Source organism: Rhinoraja longicauda, chromosome 4 (genome assembly GCF_053455715.1).
Source record: "Rhinoraja longicauda isolate Sanriku21f chromosome 4, sRhiLon1.1, whole genome shotgun sequence".
Taxonomy (NCBI): domain Eukaryota; kingdom Metazoa; phylum Chordata; class Chondrichthyes; order Rajiformes; family Arhynchobatidae; genus Rhinoraja; species Rhinoraja longicauda.
The window spans coordinates 977,109-1,000,699 of NC_135956.1; the positions used below are offsets into that span (position 1 = coordinate 977,109).

Below are 23,591 nucleotides of genomic sequence, written 5' to 3' on the forward strand. Positions count from 1 at the left end.
GTATGAAATGGGGAAACAGGACCTCATATTCAACTTGGGTTACTTACAACCCAACGGTATAAATATCCAGTTCCACAATTTTAGGTCATCTCTAACACCCCCCCCCTCTCAAACCCACTTCCTCCCTTTGCCTCCCCCACCCTTTCTTCCCCCCTCTCTTGTCCCCTCCCCCCCTGTGCCACACCTGGACTCCCAACTGTTTCTCCCTCCCCCTCTTCCTCCCCTGACTTCACAATTCACAACTCCTCAAACCAGTCTCACACCTTCTGTTCTTATCTCTAACCTTTTTTCCGTACCTACACTGTCCGCGCCTACGCTGTCCGGGCCTAGACTGTCTGGGCCTACGCTGTCCGGGCCTATGCTGTCTGGGCCTACGCTATCCGGGCCTTCGCTGTCTGGGCCTACACTGTCCACGCCCACACTGTCCGCGCCTAAACTGTCTGCGCCTACACTGTCCGAGCCTACACTGTCCGGGCCTACACTGTCCGGGCCTACACTGTCCGGGCCTACACTGTCCGGGCCTACACTGTCCGGGCCCACACTGTCCGGGCCTTTGTCCGCGCCTACACTGTCTGCGCCTGCACTGACCGCGCCTGCACTGTCCGGGCCTACACTGTCCGGGCCTACACTGTCCGGGCCTACACTGTCCGGGCCTACACTGTCCGGGCCTACACTGTCCTCGCCTACACTGTCCAGGCCTACACTGTCCGGGCCTACACTGTCCGGGCCTACACTGTCCTAGCCTACACTGTCCGGGCATACACTGTCTGCGCCTGCACTGTCCTCGCCTACACTGTCCGCACCTACACTGTCCGCACCTACACTGTCCTCGCCTACACTGTCCGCACCTACACTGTCCGCACCTACACTGTCCGGGCCTACACTGTCCACGCCTACACTGTCCGGGCCTACACTGTCCGCGCCTACACTGTCCGGGCCTACACTGTCCGGGCCTACACTGTCCGGGCCTACACTGTCCGGGCCCACACTGTCCGGGCCTACACTGTCCACGCCTACACTGTCCGCGCCTACACTGTCCGCACCTACACTGTCCGCGCCTATACTGTCTGGGCCTACACTGTCCATGCCTACACTGTCCGGGCCTATGTCCGCACCTACACTGTCCACGCCTACACTGTCCGCGCCTACACTGTCCGTGCCTACACTGTCCGGGCCTACACCGACCGCGCCTACACTGACCTCGCATACACTGCCCGGGCCTACACTGTCCGGGCCTACACTGACTGCGCCTACACTGTCCGGGCCTACACTGTCCTCACCTACACTGTCCGCGCCTACACTGTCCGGGCCTACACTGTCCGGGCCTACACTGTCCGGGCCCACACTGTCCGGGCCTACACTGTCCATGCCTACACTGTCCGGGCCTATGTCCGCACCTACACTGTCCACGCCTACACTGTCCGCGCCTACACTGTCCGCGCCTACACTGTCCGGGCCTACACCGACCGCACCTACACTGACCTCGCATACACTGCCCGGGCCTACACTGTCCGGGCCTACACTGACTGCACCTACGCTCTCCGGGCCTACACTGTCCTCACCTACACTGTCCGCGCCTACACTGTCTGGGCCTACACTGTCCGGGCCTACACTGTCCGAGCCTACACTGTCCGGGCCTACACTGTCTGGGCCTACACTGTCCGGGCCTACACTGTCCGGGCCTACACTGTCCGGGCCTACACTGTCCGGGCCCACACTGTCCGGGCCTACCCTGTCTGGCCCTACACTGTCCGGGCCTACACTGTCCGGGCCTACACTGTCCTCACCTACACTGTCCGCGCCTACACGGTCCGGGCCTACACTGTCCGCGCCTACACTGTCCGGGCCTACACTGTCCGGGCCTACACTGTCCGTGCTTACACTGTCCGGGCCTACACTGTCTGGGCCTACACTGTCCGGGCCTACACTGTCCGAGCCTACACTGTCCGGGCCTACACTGTCTGGGCCTACACTGTCCGGGCCTACACTGTCCGGGCCTACACTGTCCGGGCCTACACTGTCCGGGCCCACACTGTCCGGGCCTACACTGTCTGGCCCTACACTGTCCGGGCCTACACTGTCCGGGCCTACACTGTCCTCACCTACACTGTCCGCGCCTACACGGTCCGGGCCTACACTGTCCGCGCCTACACTGTCCGGGCCTACACTGTCCGGGCCTACACTGTCCGTGCTTACACTGTCCGCGCCTACACTGTCCGGGCCTACTCTGTCCGGGCCTACACTGTCTGGGCCTACACTGTCCGGGCCTACACTGTCCGGGCCTACACTGTCCGGGCCTACACTGTCTGGGCCTACACTGTCCGCGCCTATACTGTCTGGGCCTACATATGGATATGGATCCCGGACAGGCAGATGCGATCAGTTAAATATGGCTTCATGTTTGGTACAACTATGGTGGGCCGAAAACCTGTTCCTGTGCTGTACTGTCCTATATGTAGGGTTGCCAACTGTCCCGGGACATCCCGTATTTTGGGCTAAATTGGTTTGTCCTGTACGGGACCGCCCTTGTCCCATATTAGGCCCGGGCGGTACTGTAGGCCCAGACACTGTAGCCCTGGACACTGTATGTCCGGACACTGGGCCGCAGCAGTACCGGATAGTGTAGGCCCAGGCGCCGCCTAACGGAAGTTGCGTAGCAACCCGCCTCCCGGCCCGGGAGGTCGCCATTGATGGAGCGGGAGCATGTGGCTGCTGGCTGGGTGAGGTCACGTGGGGCATGGGACGGTGACGTCATCTTGTCCTTTATTTGGGAGTGAGGAAGTTGGCACCCCTACCTATATGCTATGTTTTGTCATGTAATGCCTGTCAAAATCATTCTACCTATTTTTTACCAGTTAATTTCTTAACCCCTGTGCTATGCATTGTCCTGTTTTGTCTTTAGTATGAATTGCATAAAAACTAGCTTAGATGTCCAGCTTGTAGAAACAAGGAACTGTGGAATAAGATAGAAGCATAGTGCTGGCGGAACTCAGCTGGGCAGGCAGCATCCCTGGAGAACATGGATAGGTGACATTTTGGGTCAGAACTAGGGTTGCCAACTGTCCCCTATTAGCGGGACATCCCGTACTTTAAGCTAAATTGGTTTGTCCCGTACGGGCCGCCCTTGTTCCCAATTAGGCCCGGGGACCACTGTCGGCCGGACACTGTAGGCGAACGGAGTGTGTTTGGGGAGTGCGGCTGAGTGTGTTCGCCTAACGGAGGTTGCGTAGCAACCCACCTCACGGCCCAGGCAGCCGCCATTGGTGGAGCGGGAGCACATGGTCGCTGGCTGGGTGAGGTCATGTGGGGCGCGGGGCGGTGACGTTACCTTTTGTCCCTTATTTGGGAGTGAGGAAGTTTGCACCCCTACAACCATTCTTCAGACTGATTGCGAGGGGGGGGGCGGGGACAATGCAGGGCAGGTCATAGGAAGAGCTCTCCAGAGATGCTGCCTGACCCGCTGAGTTACTCCAGCACTCAGTGAAACGTCACCTATCCATGTTCTCCAGAGATGCTGCCTGACCCGCTGAGTTACTCCAGCACTCAGTGAAACGTCACCTATCCATGTTCCCCAGGGGTGCTGCCTGACCCACTGAGTAACTCAAGCACTCAGTGAAACGTCACCTATCCATGTTCCCCAGGGGTGCTGCCTGACCCACTGAGTAACTCAAGCACTCAGTGAAACGTCACCTATCCATGTTCTCCAGAGATGCTGCCTGAGCCACTGAGTTACTCAAGCACTCTGTGTTTTGCCTGGATGGTCACTTTATTGGAACTCGATCCATTTGTTGAAGGTAGGATAGGGAATTATTCAGAGAATTAGCTGCCTAAACCCAAATCGAGATCATACCACCCTTATAGCCACAGAGAGATCTGTTTAATAAATGCATCATCATTACGACAATAACAATTTGGGGATCTGTTGAGAATTACTAATCAGAAATATTAGTTTAGTTAGTTTAGTTTTAGTTTAGAGATACAGCGCGGAAACAGGCCCTTCGGCCCACCAGGTCCGTGCCGACCTGTGATCCCCACACATTAACACTATCCTGCACACACTCGGGACAATTTTTACATTTACCAAGCCAATTAACCTACAAACTTGTATGTTTTTGGAGTGTGGGAGGAAACCGAAGATCTTGGAGAAAAGCCACGCAGGTCACGGGGAGAATGTACAAACTCCGTACGATCTTGGAGTAGTCAGGATCGAACATGGGTCTCCGGTGCTGCATTCGCTGTAAGGCAGCAACTCTACCGCTGCGCCACCGTGACCACCCAGTTAGTATAGTTTAGATTATTATCACAGTGAAAAAGCTTTTGTTGCGTGCTATCCAGTCTACGGAAAAACAATATATGATTACACTGAGCCATTCACAGTGTGTAGACACATGATAAGGGAATAACGTTTAGTGCAAGGTAAAGCCAGCAAGTTTTATCAAAGAGAGCCCGAGGGTCGTCAATGAGAGAATATATATATTTTCAATACCTTCAGGTCCTGGCAAGATGATGTGGGTTGTGCAAGTGTCGGAGGCAGTGCGGTGCGATGACAGAGTGCACAACTGTAGATATAAATGCAAGAGCAAAAACCTCTTCACCCATTCAACTTCCATTCTTTGAGTTGTTGTCAACCTGAAAAAGAAACCAAAGGCAGCAGGCTTTGACCATCCTTCTGAGGTACCTCCTGACTCTGAGCACAGCTCTGGGATGGTCCATTCAGATTACTTTCACTTCCCACTCTCGCTCCATAGCCTAGCAGTTTCTGGCTTCTTAAATGCTCAGGATAGACACAAAATGCTGGAGTAACTAAATGCAGGCAGCATCTCAGGACAGAATTAAGAGGTGACGTTTCGGGACGAGACCCTTTTTCAGTCTATCCTCAGACACCCTAGATAGGATGTAATGTGATTAGGGTTCCTGACTTTCAGATAATGACCTCTGGGAAAACAACTGCAGATGCTGGTACAAATCGAAGGTATCACAAAATGCTGTAGTAACTCAGCGGGTCAGGCAGCATCTCTGGAGAGTAGGAATGGGTGACGTTTCAGGTCGGGACCCTTCTTCAGACTGATTCAGACAGACTTCAGTGTGAAGAAGGGTCTCGACCCGAAACGTCACCCATTCCTTCTCTCCAGAGATGCTGCCTGACCCGCTGAGTTACTACAGCATTTTATGATTCCTCCAATATCACCTTGTTCTTTGGGTAAAAACATTTTCTCAACCCTCTAATTCTTGTTCATCTCCTTAAATCTCTGTCACCTATGCCACTGGAAATAGGAACCTCTTGTTCATTTTATTGATGTTTTTCTTGATTTTGAGCACCTTAATTTGACATTCATCCCGTAGAAACCAAACCACATCTTGTCAGCTTCTTCTCAAAAATATAATTCTTCAATCATGGTAAACCTTCCTTTGCACTTTCACTAGTGCTATCATGTCACTCAGTAGCAAAGTAGCCCCATAGCAGAAGCGTCCATGTCGCAGGGCTGGAAAGTGGAAGTGTCCTGAGCTAATTCTGCTACCACCATCATCTATTGTACAAGTGAGGCTCCCACTGATTGTCGCCGGAAGCTTGCGCCCTTTTCAGGACGGACGATGACAGCGATGTAACATTTGAAACATGGATGATGGACATGAATAGGTGCAGGAGGCACCTTTGGCCCTTCAAGCCAGCACCGCCATTCATTGTGATCATGGCTGATCATCCACAATCAGTACCCCGTGCCTGCCTTCTCCCCATATCCTTTGATTCCACTAGCCCCTAGAGCTCTATCTAATTCTCTTTTAAATTCATCCAGTGAATTGACAATAGACGATACTCCAGCTGTGGACTAACTATAGTTGATACTAGACCAAGTGGACCCGTTGGGCCCAAACCTCTCCTGCATTGGTGCCGGCCCCTCCCCTCCCCCCTCCCCCACTCTCCCCCTCCCCTCCCCCCTTCCCTCCTTTCTCCCCCCTCCAACCCCCTTCCCATCCCCCTCACCTCCCCCCTTCCCCTCTCCCCCCACTCCATCCCCCTCAACCCCCCTTATCCTCCCTCCTCCCCCTGCCTCCCCCCCGCCCCTCCCTCCCCCCTCCCTCCCGAGGAGATTAAAACTTTAAAATGTGAATAACTTAAAAAATATAACACCAATTTCAATGAAACTTCTTCCATTCGCACCAAAGGGACGACGGTGAGTAAGGTGGGCCTAAAGTTGTTGCGCTATCGTGTACCGTTTTGGCTGTAATTCAGGAACAAACAAACGAGAGTTTTAGTGTATAGATGCATGGTCTTGTATATCTACTTGTATATTCCATATCCTGGTTAATAAAAGCAAGTATCTCAGGTGCCTTATTAACCACCTTATCTATCTGTCCTTCTACTTTCACAGATTTAAAGATACAGCGCAGAAAACAGAAAATAGGTTCAGGAGGAGGCCATTCAGCCCTTTGAGCCAGCATCGCCATTCATTTTGATCATGGCTGATCATCCACAATCAGTAACCTGGGCCCAACTTCTCCCCATATCCCTTGATTCCACTAGCCCCCAGAGCTCTATCTAACTCTCTTCCACTGGCTTCCACTGCCCTCTGTGGCAGAGAATTGCATAAATTCACAAATCTCTGGGTGAAAAAGTTACTTCTCACCTCAGTTTTAAATGGCCTCCCCTTTATTCTAAGACTGTGGCCCCTGGTTCTGGACTCCCCCAACATTGGGAACATTTTTCCTGCATCCAGCTTGTCCAGTCCTTTTATAATTTTATATGTTTCTATAAGATCCCCTCTCATCCTTCTAAACTCCAGTGAATACAAGCCTAGTCTTTTCAATCTATCCTCTTATGACAGTCCCGCCAAACCAGGGATCAATCTCGTGAACCTAGGCTGCACTGCCTTAATTACAAGGATATCCTTCCTCAAATTCGGAGACCAAAACTATATACAATACTCCAGATGTGGTCTTACCAGGACCCTATACAACTGCAGAAGAACCTCTTTACTCCTATACTGAAATCCTCTCGTTATGAAGGCCAACATGCCATTAGCTTTCTTCACTGCCTGCTGTACCTGCACGGCATGGAAATAGGTCCTTCGGACCACTAAATCCACACCGACCAGTGATCCCCACACATTTTACACCACACGAGGGATTATTTTACATTTTACCAAGCCAGTTAACCAACACACCTGTCCGTCTTTGGAGAGTGGGAGGTAACCGAAGATCTCGGAGAAAACCCTCGCGGTCACGGGGAGAACGTACAAACTCCGTACACACAGCACCCGTAGTTAGGATCGAACCCGGGTCATTGGCACTGTGAGGCAGTAGCTCTACCGCTGCGCCACATTGCCACCCAATTTGTGGACATGAACCCCAAGAACTCCCTATTATTCTACACTTTTTAATCCTACTACTCCTTGCCTTGTTCACCTCCACTCAATGATTTTCTATGAATTCTATTTGCCCTCCATTCACCAAAATTCCCATTGCATGCTACCCTTTGTTCCCTTCCTCCCACCCCATCCCACCCACTCCCACCCACCCTCACCCCACCCCACTCACCCCCACCCCACCCCACCCCACCCCACCCACCCCCACCCCACCCCACCCACCCACACCCCACCCCACCCCACCCACCCCCACCCCACCCCACCCCATCCCACCCACCCCCACCCCACCCCACCCCACCCCACCCCATCCCACCCACCCCACCCCACCCCATCCCACCCACCCCCACCCCACCCCACCCCAACCCACCCCATCCCACCCACCCCCACCCCCACCCCCACCCCACCCCATCCCCCCCACCCCTCCCCATCCCCCCCACTCCACCTCACCCACCCCCACCCCATCCCACCCACCCCACCCCATCCCCCCCACTCCACCTCACCCACCCACCCCACCCCGCCCCCCCACCCCACCACACCCACCCCCAACCCCACCCCCACCCCCACCCCCACCCTACCCCATCCCCACCCTACCCCACCCCACCGACCCCCACCTCACCCTACCCCAACCACCCCTTCCACACCCACCCCACCCCACCCCCACCCCACCCCCACCCCACCCCACCCCCCCACCCCCACCTCACCCCAACCCCCCCGCCACACCCACCCCCACCTCACCCTACCTCACCCCACCCCACCCCATCCCACCCACCCCCACCCCACCCCACCCCACCCCACCCCACCCCACCCCACCCCATCCCACCCACCCCCACCCCACCCCACCCCATCCCACCCCATCCCACCCACCCCACCCCACCCCATCCCACCCACCCCCACCCCACCCCACCCCACCCCAACCCACCCCATCCCACCCACCCCCACCCCCACCCCCACCCCACCCCACCCCATCCCCCCCACCCCTCCCCATCCCCCCCACTCCACCTCACCCACCCCCACCCCATCCCACCCACCCCACCCCATCCCCCCCACTCCACCTCACCCACCCCCACCCCATCCCACCCACCCCACCCCACCCCATCCCCCCCACTCCACCTCACCCACCCCCACCCAGCCCCACCCCACCCACCCACCCCACCCCGCCCCCCCACCCCACCACACCCACCCCCAACCCCACCCCCACCCCCACCCCCACCCCCACCCTACCCCATCCCCACCCTACCCCACCCCACCGACCCCCACCTCACCCTACCCCAACCACCCCTTCCACACCCACCCCACCCCACCCCCACCCCACCCCCACCCCACCCCACCCCCCCACCCCCACCTCACCCCAACCCCCCGCCACACCCACCCCCACCTCACCCTACCTCACCCCACCCCACCCCCACCCCACTCACCCCACCCCACTCACCCCACCCCACCCCCGCCCCACCCCACCCCCGCCTCCACCCCACCCCCACCCCACCCACCCCATTTTGTGTCTATCCTTAGCATTTAATAAGCCAGAAACTGCTAGGCTATGGAGCGAGAGTGGGAAGTGAAAGTAATCTGAATGGACCATCCCAGAGCTGTGCTCAGAGTCAGGAGGTACCTCAGAAGGATGGTCAAAGCCTGCTGCCTTTGGTTTCTTTTTCAGGTTGACAACAACTCAAAGAATGGAAGTTGAATGGGTGAAGAGGTTTTTGCTCTTGCATTTATATCTACAGTTGTGCACTCTGTCATCGCACCGCACTGCCTCCGACACTTGCACAACCCACATCATCTTGCCAGGACCTGAAGGTATTGAAAATATATATATTCTCTCATTGACGACCCTCGGGCTCTCTTTGATCAGACCTTGCTGGCTTTACCTTGCACTAAACGTTATTCCCTTATCATGTGTCTACACACTGTGAATGGCTCAGTGTAATCATATATTGTTTTTCCACAGACTGGATAGCACGCAACAAAAGCTTTTTCACTGTGATAATAATCTAAACTATACTAACTGGGTGGTCACGGTGGCGCAGCGGTAGAGTTGCTGCCTTACAGCGAATGCAGCACCGGAGACCCATGTTCGATCTCGACTACTCCGAGATCGTACGGAGTTTGTACGTTCTCCCCGTGACCTGCGTGGCTTTTCTCCAAGATCTTCGGTTTCCTCCCACACTCCAAAAACGTACAGGTGTATGTGTAATTGTCCCTAGTGTGTGGGGTAGTGTTAATGTGCGAGGATCGCTGGTCGGTATGGACTCGGTGGGCTGAAGGGCCTGTTTCTCTGCTATAATTCTAAACTAAAATCCAAATGTACTGAGCATATCTGGAATGTTGCAAAGGCATGACATTCATTTCCTGCCAGAACGTTTAAAAGGTCAACTTTGCTATGTCTGAGATTTACAACACAATTTGTACTTTATATGTACCGGAATGGAATGGTGAGTTCATTCTTCGGGGCCAGAATTTAAATTTTAATTGATTCATTGGATAAAATTTGCGTTAATGTAAAACTATCTTGGTTAATATCTTTCTAATCTTAATCTGTTCAGATTTTAATGAAATAAAACTGTTACAAGTTGGAACAATATCTGCATAATATTTGTAATGAATTCTCCTTGTAGATCACTTAATGGGTTAACGTGGAGCCGGGCAGGTCATAGCAACTCAAAGCATCATTTCCATTCAATCTTTTTAATAGTGTAAGAAAGAACTGTAGATGCTGGTTTAAACCGAATACAGGCACAAAATGCTGGAGTAACTCAGCAGGACAGGCAGCATCTGTGGAGAGAAGGAATGGGTGACGTTTTGGGTCGAGACCCTTCTCCAATAGCTCTGGTGTGTGTGTTTTGGCAGTTTAATTTACCATCCTTGAACATGTTTGTCCATGTACTTTTTTCTGAGTTAAATATTTGGATAAGAATGTTCTTGCTTTTGCTGGCAGATGGTTTTGTGATGACAACACAGAAGTACAGCCTGCATAGTATTGGGAAGAGGCAAAATATGTAAGAATTTAAAATTCTCCATGGTCTCCAGCGGACCCCCTCCTCTTGGACCCCCCCCCGGTTGGCCAACTGCCCTCACTAGAACTTTTCATCTCCAACTGCCGGCGTGACATTAACCGCCTCAAATTCTCCACTCCCCTGACTAACTCCAACCTCTCCCCTCCTGAACGTGCAGCCCTCCACTCACTCCACAACAACCCGGACTTAATCATTAAACCCGCTGACAAGGGAGGGGCTGTGGTAGTCTGGCGTGCTGACCTCTACCGGACCGAGGCCAGACGACAACTCTCAGACACCTCCTCCTACTTATCCCTGGACCATGACCCCACCGATAAACACCAGACCTTAATCACTAGCATTATCACCGACCTCACCAATTCCACGCTCTGCCCTCTAATGCCTCCAATCGATCCCCAGCCCCGCACGGCCAGATTTTACCTTCTCACTAAAATCCACAACCAGAGTTGTTTCTGCCTGTTTCTGCCTGCTCATGTCCCACCGAACTTATTTCCACCTACCCCGACCCAATCCTATCCCCCCCGGTCAAATCCCTCCCCACCTACGTCCAAGACACCTCACACGCTCTCCATCTCCTCGATAACTTCCGGTTCCCGGGCCCCCACTCCCTCATCTTCACCATGGATGTCCAGTCATTCTACACTTCCATCCCCCACAAGGATGGTCTTGAAGCCCTCTGTTTCTTCCTCGACCGTAGAACCAGCCAATCCCCATCTACCAACACTCTCCTCCGCCTAGCAGAGCTGGTTCTTACCCTCAACAACTTCTCCTTTGACTCCTCCCACTTCCTCCAAACCAGAGGCGTAGCTATGGGCACTCACATGGGCCCTAGCTACGCCTGCCTCTTTGTCGGGTACGTCGAACAATCCCTGTTCTGGATGTACACCGGCCACATCCCCAAACTCTACCTCCACTACATCGATGACTGCATTGGTGCTACCTCTTGCACCCATGCAGAACTCACTGACTTCATACATTTCACCTCCAATTTCCATCCTGCTCTTAAATATACTTGGACCATCTCCGACATCTCCCTACCGTTTCTGGACCTCACCATCTCCATCACAGGAGACAGACTAGTGACTGACATCTACTATAAACCCACTGACTCGCACAGCTATCTGGACTACACTTCTTCCCACCCTGTTTCCTGTAAAAAGACTATCCCCTACTCCCAATTCCTCCGTCTACGCCGCATCTGCGCCCGGGATGAAGTGTTTCACACTAGGGCATCAGAGATGTCCTCATTCTTCAGGAAACGGGGCTTCCCCTCTTCCATTATAGATGAGGCTCTCATTAGGGTCTCTTCTACATCCCGCAGCTCCGCTCTTGCTCCCCCTCCCCCCATTCGCAACAAGGACAGAATCCCCCTCATTCTCACCTTCCACCCCACCAGCCAGCGTATCCAACAAATCATCCTCCAACATTTCCGTCACCTCCAACGGGACCCCACCACTGGTCACATCTTCCCATCCCCTCCCCTTTCTGCATTCCGCAGAGACCGTTCCCTCCGTAACTCCCTGGTCCACTCGTCCCTTCCTACCCAAACCACCCCATCCCCGGGTACTTTCCCCTGCAACCGCACGAGATGCAACACCTGTCCCTTTACCTCACCCCTCAACTCCATCCAAGGACCCAAACAGTCTTTCCAGGTGAGACAGAGGTTCACCTGCACCTCCTCCAACCTCTTCTATTGTATCCGCTCTTCCAGATGTCAACTTCTGTACATCGGCAAAACCAAACGTAAGGCTTGGCGATCGTTTCGCTCAACACCTTCGCTCAGTCCGCCTTAACCAACCTGATCTCCCGGTGGCCGAGCAATTCAACTCCCCCTCCCACTCCCAGTCTGACCTTTCTGTCATGGGCCTCCTCCAGTGCCATAGTGAGGCCCACCGGAAATTGGAGGAACAGCACCTCATATTTCGCTTGGGCAGCTTGCAGCCCAGCGGTATGAACATTGACTTCTCCAAATTAGATAGTTCCTCTGTCCCTCTCTTCCCCTCCCCTTCCCAGTTCTCCCACTGTCTTCCTGTCTCCACCTATATCCTTCCTTTGTCCCGCCCCCCTGACATCAGTCTGAAGAAGGGTCTCAACCCGAAACGTCACCCATTCCCTCTCACCTGAGATGCTGCCTGACCTGCTGAGTTACTCCAGCATTTTGTGATACCTAAGAGTTTAAAATGTGCATTTTAACTTGTGTGCGTCAAAGTCTGCACTCACACAGTACAAAGCAGAATCAAGTCATGTCAATAATAATGAGACAAATGTTAAAAATGCCAGTGTTGGTGGCAAGGCTGGCATTGCCCATCTTAAATCATGGTACTGAAGCATTTTAAAATGAGTGTTGTTATTGTAGGTGAAAGGTCGAACACTTTGTGCCGTGACCTATGGAGGAAGGCAGATCTCCTTCACAGAGGGATGCTGGGGAACCAGGTTGGTTTTCAGGCAGTAATGTCGTGGTCATCTTTGCTGATGCTGCCTCTTTCATTCCAGATTTATTGAATTGACCGAATTTAACTTTGTAAAGTTGCCATGGAATTTGAAGTTGTAATTTGAAATCATTATTCAAAGCAGCTGGGTTGTGTAACACATGTTCCTATACCACATCCCTCGACCCTGTCCAAGGACCCTGACAGTCTTTTCAGGTGAGGCACAGAGGTTCACCTGCACCTCCTCCAACCTCATCTGCTGTATCCGCTGTTCCAGGTGTGGACCTCTACATATTAGCGAGACCAAGTGCAGGCTCGGCGATCGTTTAACTGAACACGTCCGCTTAATCTGCCTAGGCATATATGATCTCCCAGTTGCTAAACATTTTAACTTCCCCTCCCATTCCCGCACTGACCCTTCTATCATGGGCCTCCTCCACTGTCAGAGTGAGGCCCAATGCAAATGACAGGAATGGTACCTCATATTTCGCTTGGGCAGTGGTATGAATATTGACTTCTCTAACTTCAAGTATCCTTTGCTTTCCCTCTCTTGCTGTCTTTCCCCATCCTAGTTCTCCGACTGGTTCTACTGACCTCCTGATTAAAAATTACTGATTGTATGCTGCAATGTCACTTTCCCCGTGCTAACAACGAACCATTCTACATTTCCTTATCATCTGTCATTTTCACACCTTACCCTTCTCTATAGACTCTAGACTTCCCTCTCCCCTGACTCTCAGTCCGAAGAAGGGTCTCGACCAGAAACATCACCCATTCCTTCTCTCCAGAGATGCTGCCTGACCCGCTGAGTTACTCAAGCGTTTTGTGTCTGTCTTTGGATGGACAGTTGGATTGATGAACAATGGTGTAATGGAAGAACCCAACAATATATTTTGTGGGATGCATGGGCTGTCTCTTTGGGCATGTGTGGTAGTCATCTCCCAATGTCTCCCCAGATCTCATGATTAAATCTGCAGTCAAAATGAGCAAAGAAATCATGATAACTTGCAACATCCTGTCAGCAGTCATGATTCGATGTTTTTTTAAGTATGCGCTTTTCTTTTGTATTTTTCACCAAACAGACTGTGAAAACTTTTCTTTCTCTTTTGAGAACTACAGAGATTTATTTCTGCTTTTTTTTTCAATTCACAATGTGGAAGTTAAAGAAGTTCCTTCTAAGGGCAAAGTTTGCTTTTAATAATGAACAGCAGCAATGGAAGCAAAGCTATTGATATCCGAAGGCACAAAGAGACATATTTGATATCGCCAATATTTTCCAGCCGATTAACATTTTAAGCCATAAATCATATTTTGAATATTCCAAGTACGTATGCCGTCTCTATATTCATTATTGTAATTTTATCAGGGCCACAGCTTACACCTGGAATGCAAGAACATACATTTGGAGTGTCTTCAAAAACACATGTCAACAATTTGGAACTTTTGAAGTAAGTAATACAAAATTTGGACAGACAAAATGTTGGAATAATTCAACGGGACAGGCAGCATCTCTGGAAAGAAGGAGTGGGTGACGTTTCGGGTCAAGACCCTTCTTCATACTGAGACTCAGTGGAGAGGGAGTTTAGAGATATGGAAGGGTAAGGTGTGAAAATGACAGATCAAGACAAGAGACACTAGACAATAGACAATAGTTGCAGGAGTAGGCCATTCGGCCCTTCAAGCCAGCACCACCATTCAATGTGATCATGGCTGATCATTCTCAATCAGTACCCCGTTCCTGCCTTTCCCCCATATCCCCCAACTCCGCTATCCTTAAGAGCTCTATCTAGCTCTCTCTTGAATTCATTCAGAGAATTGGCCTCCACTGCGTTCTGTGGCAGAGAATTCCACAGATTTACAACTCTCTGACTGAAAAGGTTTTTCCTCATCTCCGTTCTAAATGGCCTACCCCTTATTCTTAAACTGTGGCCCCTGGTTCTGGACTCCCCCAACATTGGGAACATGTTTCCTGCCTCTAACGTGAACGTGTCCAACACCTTAATAATCTTATACGTTTCGATAAGATCCCCTCTCATCCTTCTAAATTCCAGTGGTATACAAGCCTAGTCGCTCCAGTCTTGCTATTGAGGGCATGCAGCGTAGGTTTACTAGGTTAATTCCCGGAATGGCGGGACTGCACGCCCTCAATAGCAAGAATATCCTTCCTCAAATTTGGAGACCAAAACTGCACACAGTACTCCAGGTGCGGTCTCACTAGGGCCCTGTACAACTGCAGAAGGACGTCTTTGCTCAACTCCTCTTGTTATGAAGGCCAACATTCCATTGGCTTTCTTCACTGCCTGCTGTACCTGCATGCTTCCTTTCAGTGACTGATGCAATAGGACAACCAGATCTCGTTGTACGTCCTCTTTTCCTAACTTGACACCATTCAGATAATACTCTGCCTTCCTATTCTTATCACCAAAGTCGATAATCTCACACTTATCCACATTAAACTGTATCTGCCATGCATCCGCCCACTCACACAACCTGTCCAAGTCACCCTGCAACTTCATAGCATCTTCCTCACAGTTCACACTAACACCCAGTTTTGTATCATCTGCAAATTTGCTAATGGTACTTTTAATCCCTTCATCCAAGTCATTAATGCATATTGTAAATAGCTGCGGTCCCAGCACCGAGCCTTGCGGTACCCCACTAGTCACTGCCTGCCATTCTGAAAGGGACCCATTTATCCCCACTTTTTGCTTTCTGTCGTTCAACCAATTTTCTATCCATGTCAGTACCCTACCTCCAGTACCATGTGCCCTAATTTTGCCCACTAATCTCCTATGTGGAACCTTGTCAAAGGCTTTCTGAAAGTCAAGGTACACCACATCCACTGGCTCTCCCCTGTCAATTTTCCTAGTTACATCCTCAAAAAATTCCAGAAGATTAGTCAAGCATGATTTCCCCTTCGTAAATCCATGCTGACTCGGAACGATCCTGTTACTGCTATCCAAATGCTCCGCAATTTCGTCTTTTATAATTGATTCCAGCATCTTCCCCACCACTGATGTCAGACTAACTGGTCTATTATTTCCCGATTTCACTCTCCCTCCTTTCTTAAAAAGTGGGATAACATTAGCTACCCTCCAATACACAGGAACTGATCCTGAATCTATAGAACATTGGAAAATGATTACCAATGTGTCCACAATTTCTAGAGCCACCTCCTTAAGTACCCTGGGATACAGACCATCAGGCCCTGGGGATTTTTCAGCCTTCAGTCCCATCAGTCGACACAACACTATTTCCTGCCTAATGTGAATTTCCTTCAGTTCCTCCGTCACCCTAGGATCTCTGGCCACTCTGGAACATCTGGGAGATTGCTTGTATCTTCCTTAGGGAAGACAGATCCAAAGTACCGGTTCAACTCGTCTGCCATTTCCTTGTTCCCCATAATAAATTCTCCTGCTTCTGTCTTCAAGGGACCCACATTTGCCTTGACTATTTTTTTCCTCTTCACGTACCTAAAAAAGCTTTGACTCTCCTCCTTTATATTATTGGCTAGTTTACCCTCGTACCTCATCTTTTCTCCCCGTATTGCCTTTTTAGTTATCTTCTGTTGCTCTTTAAAAGAGTCCCAATCCTCTGGCTTTCCACTCTTCTTTGCTATGTTATACTTTTTCTCTTTTATTTTTATGCTGTCCTTGACTTCCCTTGTCAGCCATGGGTGCCTCTTACTCCCATGAGAATCTTTCCTCCTCTTTGGGATGAATTGATCCTGCAACTTCTGCATTATTCCCAGGAATACCTGCCATTGCTGTTCCACCGTCTTCCCTGCTAGGGCCTCCTTCCAGTCCAATCTGGCCAGCTCCTGCCTCATGCCTCTGTAGTCCCCTTTGCTATACTATAATACTGACACTTCCGATTTTCCCTTCTCCCTCTCAATTTGTAGAGTAAAACTTATCATATTGTGATCACTGCCTCCGAATGGCTCTTTTACCTCGGGTCCCCTTATCAGATCAGGTTCATTACATAACACTAAATCCAGAATTGCCTTCTCCCTAGTAGGCTCCAGTACAAGCTGTTCTAAGAATCCATCTTGGAGACAATCCACAAACTCTCTTTCCTGGGGTCCATTACCAACCTGATTTTCCCAGTCTACCTGCATGTTGAAATCTCCCATAACCACCGTAACATTACATTTGCAACATGCCAATTTTAGCTCTTGTTTCAACTTGCACCCGATGTCGAGGCTACTGTTTGGGGGCCTGTAGATAACTCTCATTAGGGTCTTTTTACCCTTACAATTCCTCATTTCTATCCATACTGATTCTACATCTCCTGATTCTATGTCACCCCTTGCAAGGGAGTGAATATCATTCCTTACCAACAGAGCGTCCCCACCCCCTCTGCCCACCTGTCTGTCTTTTCAATAGCTCGTATCCCCCTGAATATTCAGTTCCCAGCCCTGGTCCTCTTGTAGCCATGTCTCTGTGATTCCCACAACATCATACTTGCCAATGTCTAATTGAGCCTCAAGCTCATCCACTGTATTTTTTATACTTCGCGCATTTAAATACAACACTTTAACTTTGGTATTCACCTCCCCTCTCACACCGATCACAATTGGCTCTGATCATTTATTGATGAGTCCTTTGCAATTTCTCATGTATTCGCTTCCCCTTTAACTCCATCTTCATATTCCCAATTTGTCGACCCCTCCCCCCCACTACTTAGTTTAAAGCCACACTTGTAGCACTAGCAAACCTGCCTGCCAGATTGTTGATCCCCCTGCTGTTAAGGTGTAACCCCTCTCTTTTGTACAGGTCACCCTTACTTCAGAAGAGATCCCAGTGGTCTAGAAATCTAAATCCCTGCTCCCTGCACCAGCCCCTCAGCCATACATTCATATCCCCGATCTCTCTGTTCCTGCCCTCACCAGTACGAGGTACAGGAAGCAGTCCAGAGATAACCACCCTCGACGTCCTACTTCTCAGTCTTCCCAACTCTCTAAACTCACGTTGCAGTACCTCCATCCTCTTCTTCCCGACGTTGTTTGTGCCCACGTGCACAACTACTTCCGGTTGATCACTCTGCACCAACTTGTCTGCCATTGGTGTCAAATAACAAACCAGGCTCAAAAACAGGTATATCCTCCTCGCCTCAGCCTCCTCGCGAAGACTCGCAGCCAAAGACGGGCACTTTTCCCACGGGGCACTTTTCCCACAGGGCACTTTTCCCACAGGGCACTTTTCCCACGGGGCACTTTTCCCACGGGGCACTTTCCCCACGGGGCACTTTTCCCACGGGGCACATTTCCCACGGGGCACTTTTCCCATGGGGCACATTTCCCACGGGGCACATTTCCCACGGGGCACATTTCCCAAGGGGCACTTTTCCCAAGGGGCACTTTTCCCACGGGGCACTTTTCCCACGGGGCACTTTTCCCACGGGGCTCTTTTCCCACGGGGCACTTCCCTAGACAGGGCCGCATCCCTTGGGCAAGCCTTGTTTATACCAGTCACTAAATTGTCTAATTGGCCAATTTATCAAGCTTCTAATTTAATTGATCAGCCAATCCACGTACTCACTTCTATCCTGCCTTCCTGACGAGCTTGGAGGTATGCGCTTCACTGACTGACTGACATCCCTTTGGCGCTCTTTTTAAACAGACTTTTTACCTTCAATTAACACTTACTTTCTTTCAGCCAACGGTCGTCCTTGCTCCTGCTCTCTGACCTTTACAAAGCAGATGCTGACAAGGGAATGTAGAATGGTTTTATTCACAAAATGCTGGAGTTACTCAGCAGGTCAGGCAGCATCTCAGGAGAGAAGGAATGGGTGACGTTTCGGGTCGAGGGGAAGGCGACAACGAGGCACACAATAAGTATGTCCCGCTGAGTTACCCCAGCTTTTTGTGTCTACCTTCGGTTTAAACCAGCATCTGCAGTTCATTCCTACAAACTTAATAATTACAGTGCAGTCCTGTAAAAACTTCATAATTATGGAGTCATTCCGAAAACTTCTTATTACTAATGGGTCAAATCGATAATGGTGAACACAGGGCCTAACCCTACCATTCTGAAGGCCATTGTAAAGACGCAAACAATCAAGCAGTGGAAAATGAAAATGTTCTATATCTCTCTACATCACCGTCTATATCTCCCCTTTCCCTTTCCCCGACTCTCAGTCTGAAGAAGGGTCTCGAACCAAAATGTCACCCATTCCTTCTCTACAGAGATGCTGCTGCCTGGCCCACTGAGTTTTGTGTCTATCTTTGGTTTAAACCAGCATATAATACAATAGAACTTTATTTATCCCAGGAGGGAAATCGACGTGCCAACAGTCATAATACACAAGATGCATGAAATATGAAATGAAAGTGACCAGCGGAAAGGATAGGGGTGTGCAAAGATTTGGGGAGGGAGGGGGGGAGGGGGAAGTCAGTCTACCCCACGACAGAAGGGGGAGGAGTTGTACAGTTTGATCACATCTGTACAGCATCTGCAGTTCCTTCCTCCATAGTGTAAAATGAAAGTTCCACTGGGAACAGCTCCATCCAAGACAGCAAAAATTGCAGCGAATTGTGGATGCAGCCCAGACCATCACATCAACCTCCCTTCCATTGACTCCATTTATAACTCATGCTGCCTCGGCAAGGTTAGCAACATAATCAAGGACTAGTCTCACCTCGGCCACTCCCTCTCCTCCCCTCTCCCATCAGGAAAGAGGTACAGAGTGTGAAAATGCACACCTCCAGATTGATACAGAGGTACCTCCAGAGGCACAGGTTCTTCCCAGCTGTTATCAGGCAACTCAACCATCCTAGCATCCATCAGGCAACTCAACCATCCTAGCATCCTAGAGCAGTCCTGAGCTACTATCTACCTCATTGGAGATTCTCAAGCTCTCTTTGATCGGACTTTACAGGACTTTATCTGCAGTAAACGTTATTCACATTATTCCCTTTATCATTGTATCTGTACACTGTGGGTATCTTGATTGTAATCATGTATTGACTTTCCGCTGACTGGTTAGCACACACAAAAGCTTTTCACTGTATCTCGGTACAAGTGACAATAAACAAAACTTAAATTTAAGAACAAAATAGTTTTATTTTTTCCTTTCATGTCCTTTCCTTTGATGGAGCTACTTTCTTACAAAATTAGGTCTTGCCCATGCATGTCTGCTGTTAAACATACATGAGCCAAAACAGGCGAAGTGAATAACATTGATTATCTTGTTACAATGGCACCTGTCAAGGAGTGGGATATATTAGGCAGCAAGTGAACAGTCAGTTCTTGAAGTTGATGTGTTGGATGCAGGAGAAATGGGCAGGAGTAAAGACCTGAGCAACTTTGACAAGGGCCAAATTGTTATGGCCAGACGACTGGGTCAGAGCATCTCTGAAATGGCAAGGCTTGTGGGCGGCTGCTAAAGGATCTGCTGCTAATGTTTTGATGTCAGATACCACAGGACACCTTCAGGGGTCTTGTAGAGTCCATGCCTCGGCAGGTCAGCGCTGTTTTGGCGGCACACGGAGGACCAGCAGCATATTGGGCAGGTGGTCATAATGTTTTGGCTCATCAGTGTAGATATTGAAAGCTATCTTACCTATGAAAATGCTCATGAAGGCTAAACAACAGGGTTAAACCTGTCCTAACGATATTCCATAGTTTCATGGACTAGATCTTGCAAAGAGTAGACCTTTGACTTGTTTGCCATTAATGGATCAGAAGATTACTTAAGATTCTACTTTGTACTTTTTCAGTGTAAACTTTGACATGTACAATTTAAATGAGGTTCTGTGGAGCTTCTCTGGAGGCTTTATCATGTATGTTGTATTATTATTTAAGACGCGCATATCCATGTGAGAAGGCGCTGCCTGGCAGAAGAGTCAGGTGGGGTAGAGAAGGTTCACTATCCCTTCTACCCACCATCCCTCCCTTTGCTTCTACATTTCACTCCCCGCCTTCCTTCTCATCAGATACCATCACTGTGCCTTTTGGCTTCTCCACTCCAAACATGGGTCCCAACTCCACCTTTCCCTCCTCCACCTACTCATCTATTAACCTGGTAACCCTTGTTACCTGGATGCACCGACCCCAAGCTTTGCCCCATCCATTCCCCTCGTCTCTTTCTAGCAGTTTTGTCCTCTTTACTCCATCAGTCTGAAGAAGGGTTGTGAACCGAAGAGTCTTCTGTCCATTGAGTCGTCTGTTGCCTGACCCACTGAGTTTCTCCAGCCAGTTGTTTTCTTGCCCAAGGGTCTTGCGTTTCCATTTTCTCGCAACATTTAAATCTATATGTAGTCTAATCAACACAATGATTGCTGATGATAGACACAAAATGCTGGAGTAACTCAGCTGGTCAGACAGCATCTCTGGAGAGAAGGAATTGGTAACTTTTTGGGTCGAGACCCTTCTTCAGACTGAGATCCGAAACGTCACCCGTTCCTTCTCTCCAGAGATGCTGCCTGTCCCGCTGAATTACTCCAGCTTTTTGTGTCTATCTTTGGCTTAAACCAACATCATCATTGGTCCAAAAACGCTCACCAAATCCACCCAAAACTTCATCCTCAACATTGATGGTCTCCCAGTATCCACCTCACCTCACATCCGGAATCTTGGAATCATCTTTGATCAAACCCTCTCCTTCGACAAACACATCAAACACATCACAAAGACAGCCTTCTTCCACCTCAAAAACATTGCCCGTCTCCGTCCATCCCTCTCCTCCACAGCTGCAGAAACCCTCATCCACGCCTTCATCACCTCCCGTCTGGACTACTGCAACAGCCTCCTCTATGGCTCACCCTCAAAAATCATCAGTAAACTTCAATACATTCAAAACTCCGCTGCCCGTTTACTCACCCACACCCCGATCCGTGACCATATCACCCCGTCCTTTATAAACTCCACTGGCTCCCCATCCCCCAGAGAATCCAGTACAAAATCCTCCTCATGACCTACAAAGCCCTCCATAACCTGGCCCCATCCTACCTGACCGACCTTCTCCACAGGCACACTCCCACCTGCACCCTCTGCTCTGCTGCTGCCAATCTCCTATCCCCCCACATCCGGACCAAACTCAGATCCTGGGGGGACAGGGCTTTCTCCATCGCTGCTCCCACCCTATGGAACTCACTACCCCAAAACGTTAGAGACTCCTCCACACTCACCACATTCAAAACATCGCTGAAGTCTCACCTGTTCAGTACTGCCTTCAACCACTGAAGGTCACCTCACCTTCTGTCTCCTTTCTCTGTTCGTTTATTTATTTACTTATTTATCTATTTATTCATTTCCCTATGTTCTCTAAATCTCTGTAAAGCGTCTTTGAGTATATGAAAAGCGCTATATAAATAAAATGCATTATTATTATTATTATTATCTGCAGTTCCTTCCTGCACAATCATTGCTGATCACTCACTTCAGCAGCTTGTTCCTGTTTTCTCCCTATTTGCCTACTCTCTATGGTATTATAGGAAATATTTACCTTCTCAATAATTTATGCTCTACTGGTTTCTGTGGCACAGAATTCACATTTCTGCAGATCTCAGTTTGAAATGGCGTATGTGATAGCAGCATGTGGAATGGCGTATGTGATAGCAGCATGTGGAATGGCGTATGTGATAGCAGCATGTGGAATGGCGTATGTGATAGCAGCATGTGGAATGGCGTATGGGATAGCAGCATGTGGCTGTGACTCCTGCTTTTGAACTCTCCAGCTATCATGAATATCTCTGTATCTAATCTGTCCTGAAAAGTTAGAACTTTAGAAGCTTCCTATGAAATATTCTCTCATTCTTCTACCCCAGTGAATTTATTCCAAATTGATCTCTTATATAGGATAGCATGACGCCGCATAACAAAGTATTGGCGTATACATCGGGCAGACAGAGTGTGACAGTGAAACTCCAGACGGACACTATGCGTAGGAAGGAACTGCAGATGCTGGTTTAAACCAAAGATAGACACAAAAAGCTGTGTGGGACAGCTCAGTGGGACAGGCAGCATCTCTGGAGAGAAGGAAAAGGTGGGGTTGAGATCCATCTTCAGTATTTGTCTATTCTGTGGGTTCTGTTAATAACAATTTAACTTTGGGTATAGCTTTAAGGTGAGATGGGCAAAGTGTAAAGGAGATTTACAGGGCAAGTTAGTGCCATTTAAGAGGCTTTTGGACAAGCATGTGAATATACAGGGAATGGAAGGATATAGGTTATGTGCAGGTAGATAAGTGATTCTCTTGGCATCATGTTCGTCACAGACATTTTGGGTTGAAGGGCCTGTTCTTGTGAGGTACAGTTCTATGTTTTACTAGACCAAGTGGACCCGTTGGGCCCAAACCTCTCCTGCATTGGTGCAGCACCCTCTCCTCCCCCACTCCCCCTCCCCTCCCCCCTCCCCCCTACCCGTCCCCTCCCCCCACCCCCCTCCCCCCACCCCCCTCCCCCCACCTCCCTCCCCTCCCCCTCCCCCCCCTCCCCCCCTCCCCCTCCCCTCCCCCTCCCCCCTACCCCTCCCCTTTCCCCTCCCCCACTCTATCCCCCTCAACACCCCTTATCCTCCCTCCTCTCGTCCCTCCCTCCCCCTCTTCCCTCCACCCCCTCCCCCCACCCTCCCTACGAGATAGATTTAAACTTTAAAATGTGAATAACTTAAAAAATGTAACACCTATTTCAATGAAACTTTTTCCATTAGCACCAAAGGGACGACGGTGAGTAAGGTGGGCCTAAAATTGTCACGCTATCGTTTACCGTTTTGGCTGTAGTTCAGGAACAAACAAACAAACAAATGAGAGTTTTAGTATATAGATGTTAACAAAGATTTCAC

General features: G+C 50.1%; 1 protein-coding gene across 2 annotated transcripts in view; it reads right to left on the bottom strand.

Annotated features, from left to right (window-relative positions):
* Nucleotides 1–23,591, bottom strand: part of colec10 (collectin sub-family member 10 (C-type lectin)) — an 89,777-nt gene that overhangs the window by 60,996 nt on the left and 5,190 nt on the right. The window contains exon 2 of one of the 2 annotated variants that reach the window (XM_078398462.1): nucleotides 4,487–4,629. The exons of the other annotated variant lie outside the window; for it this stretch is intronic. Within the exon in view, the coding sequence (XP_078254588.1) occupies nucleotides 4,487–4,610 (124 nt within the window). The 5' untranslated portion in view covers nucleotides 4,611–4,629. The remainder of the gene's footprint in view (nucleotides 1–4,486; nucleotides 4,630–23,591) is intronic. 2 annotated transcript variants of the gene reach the window in all.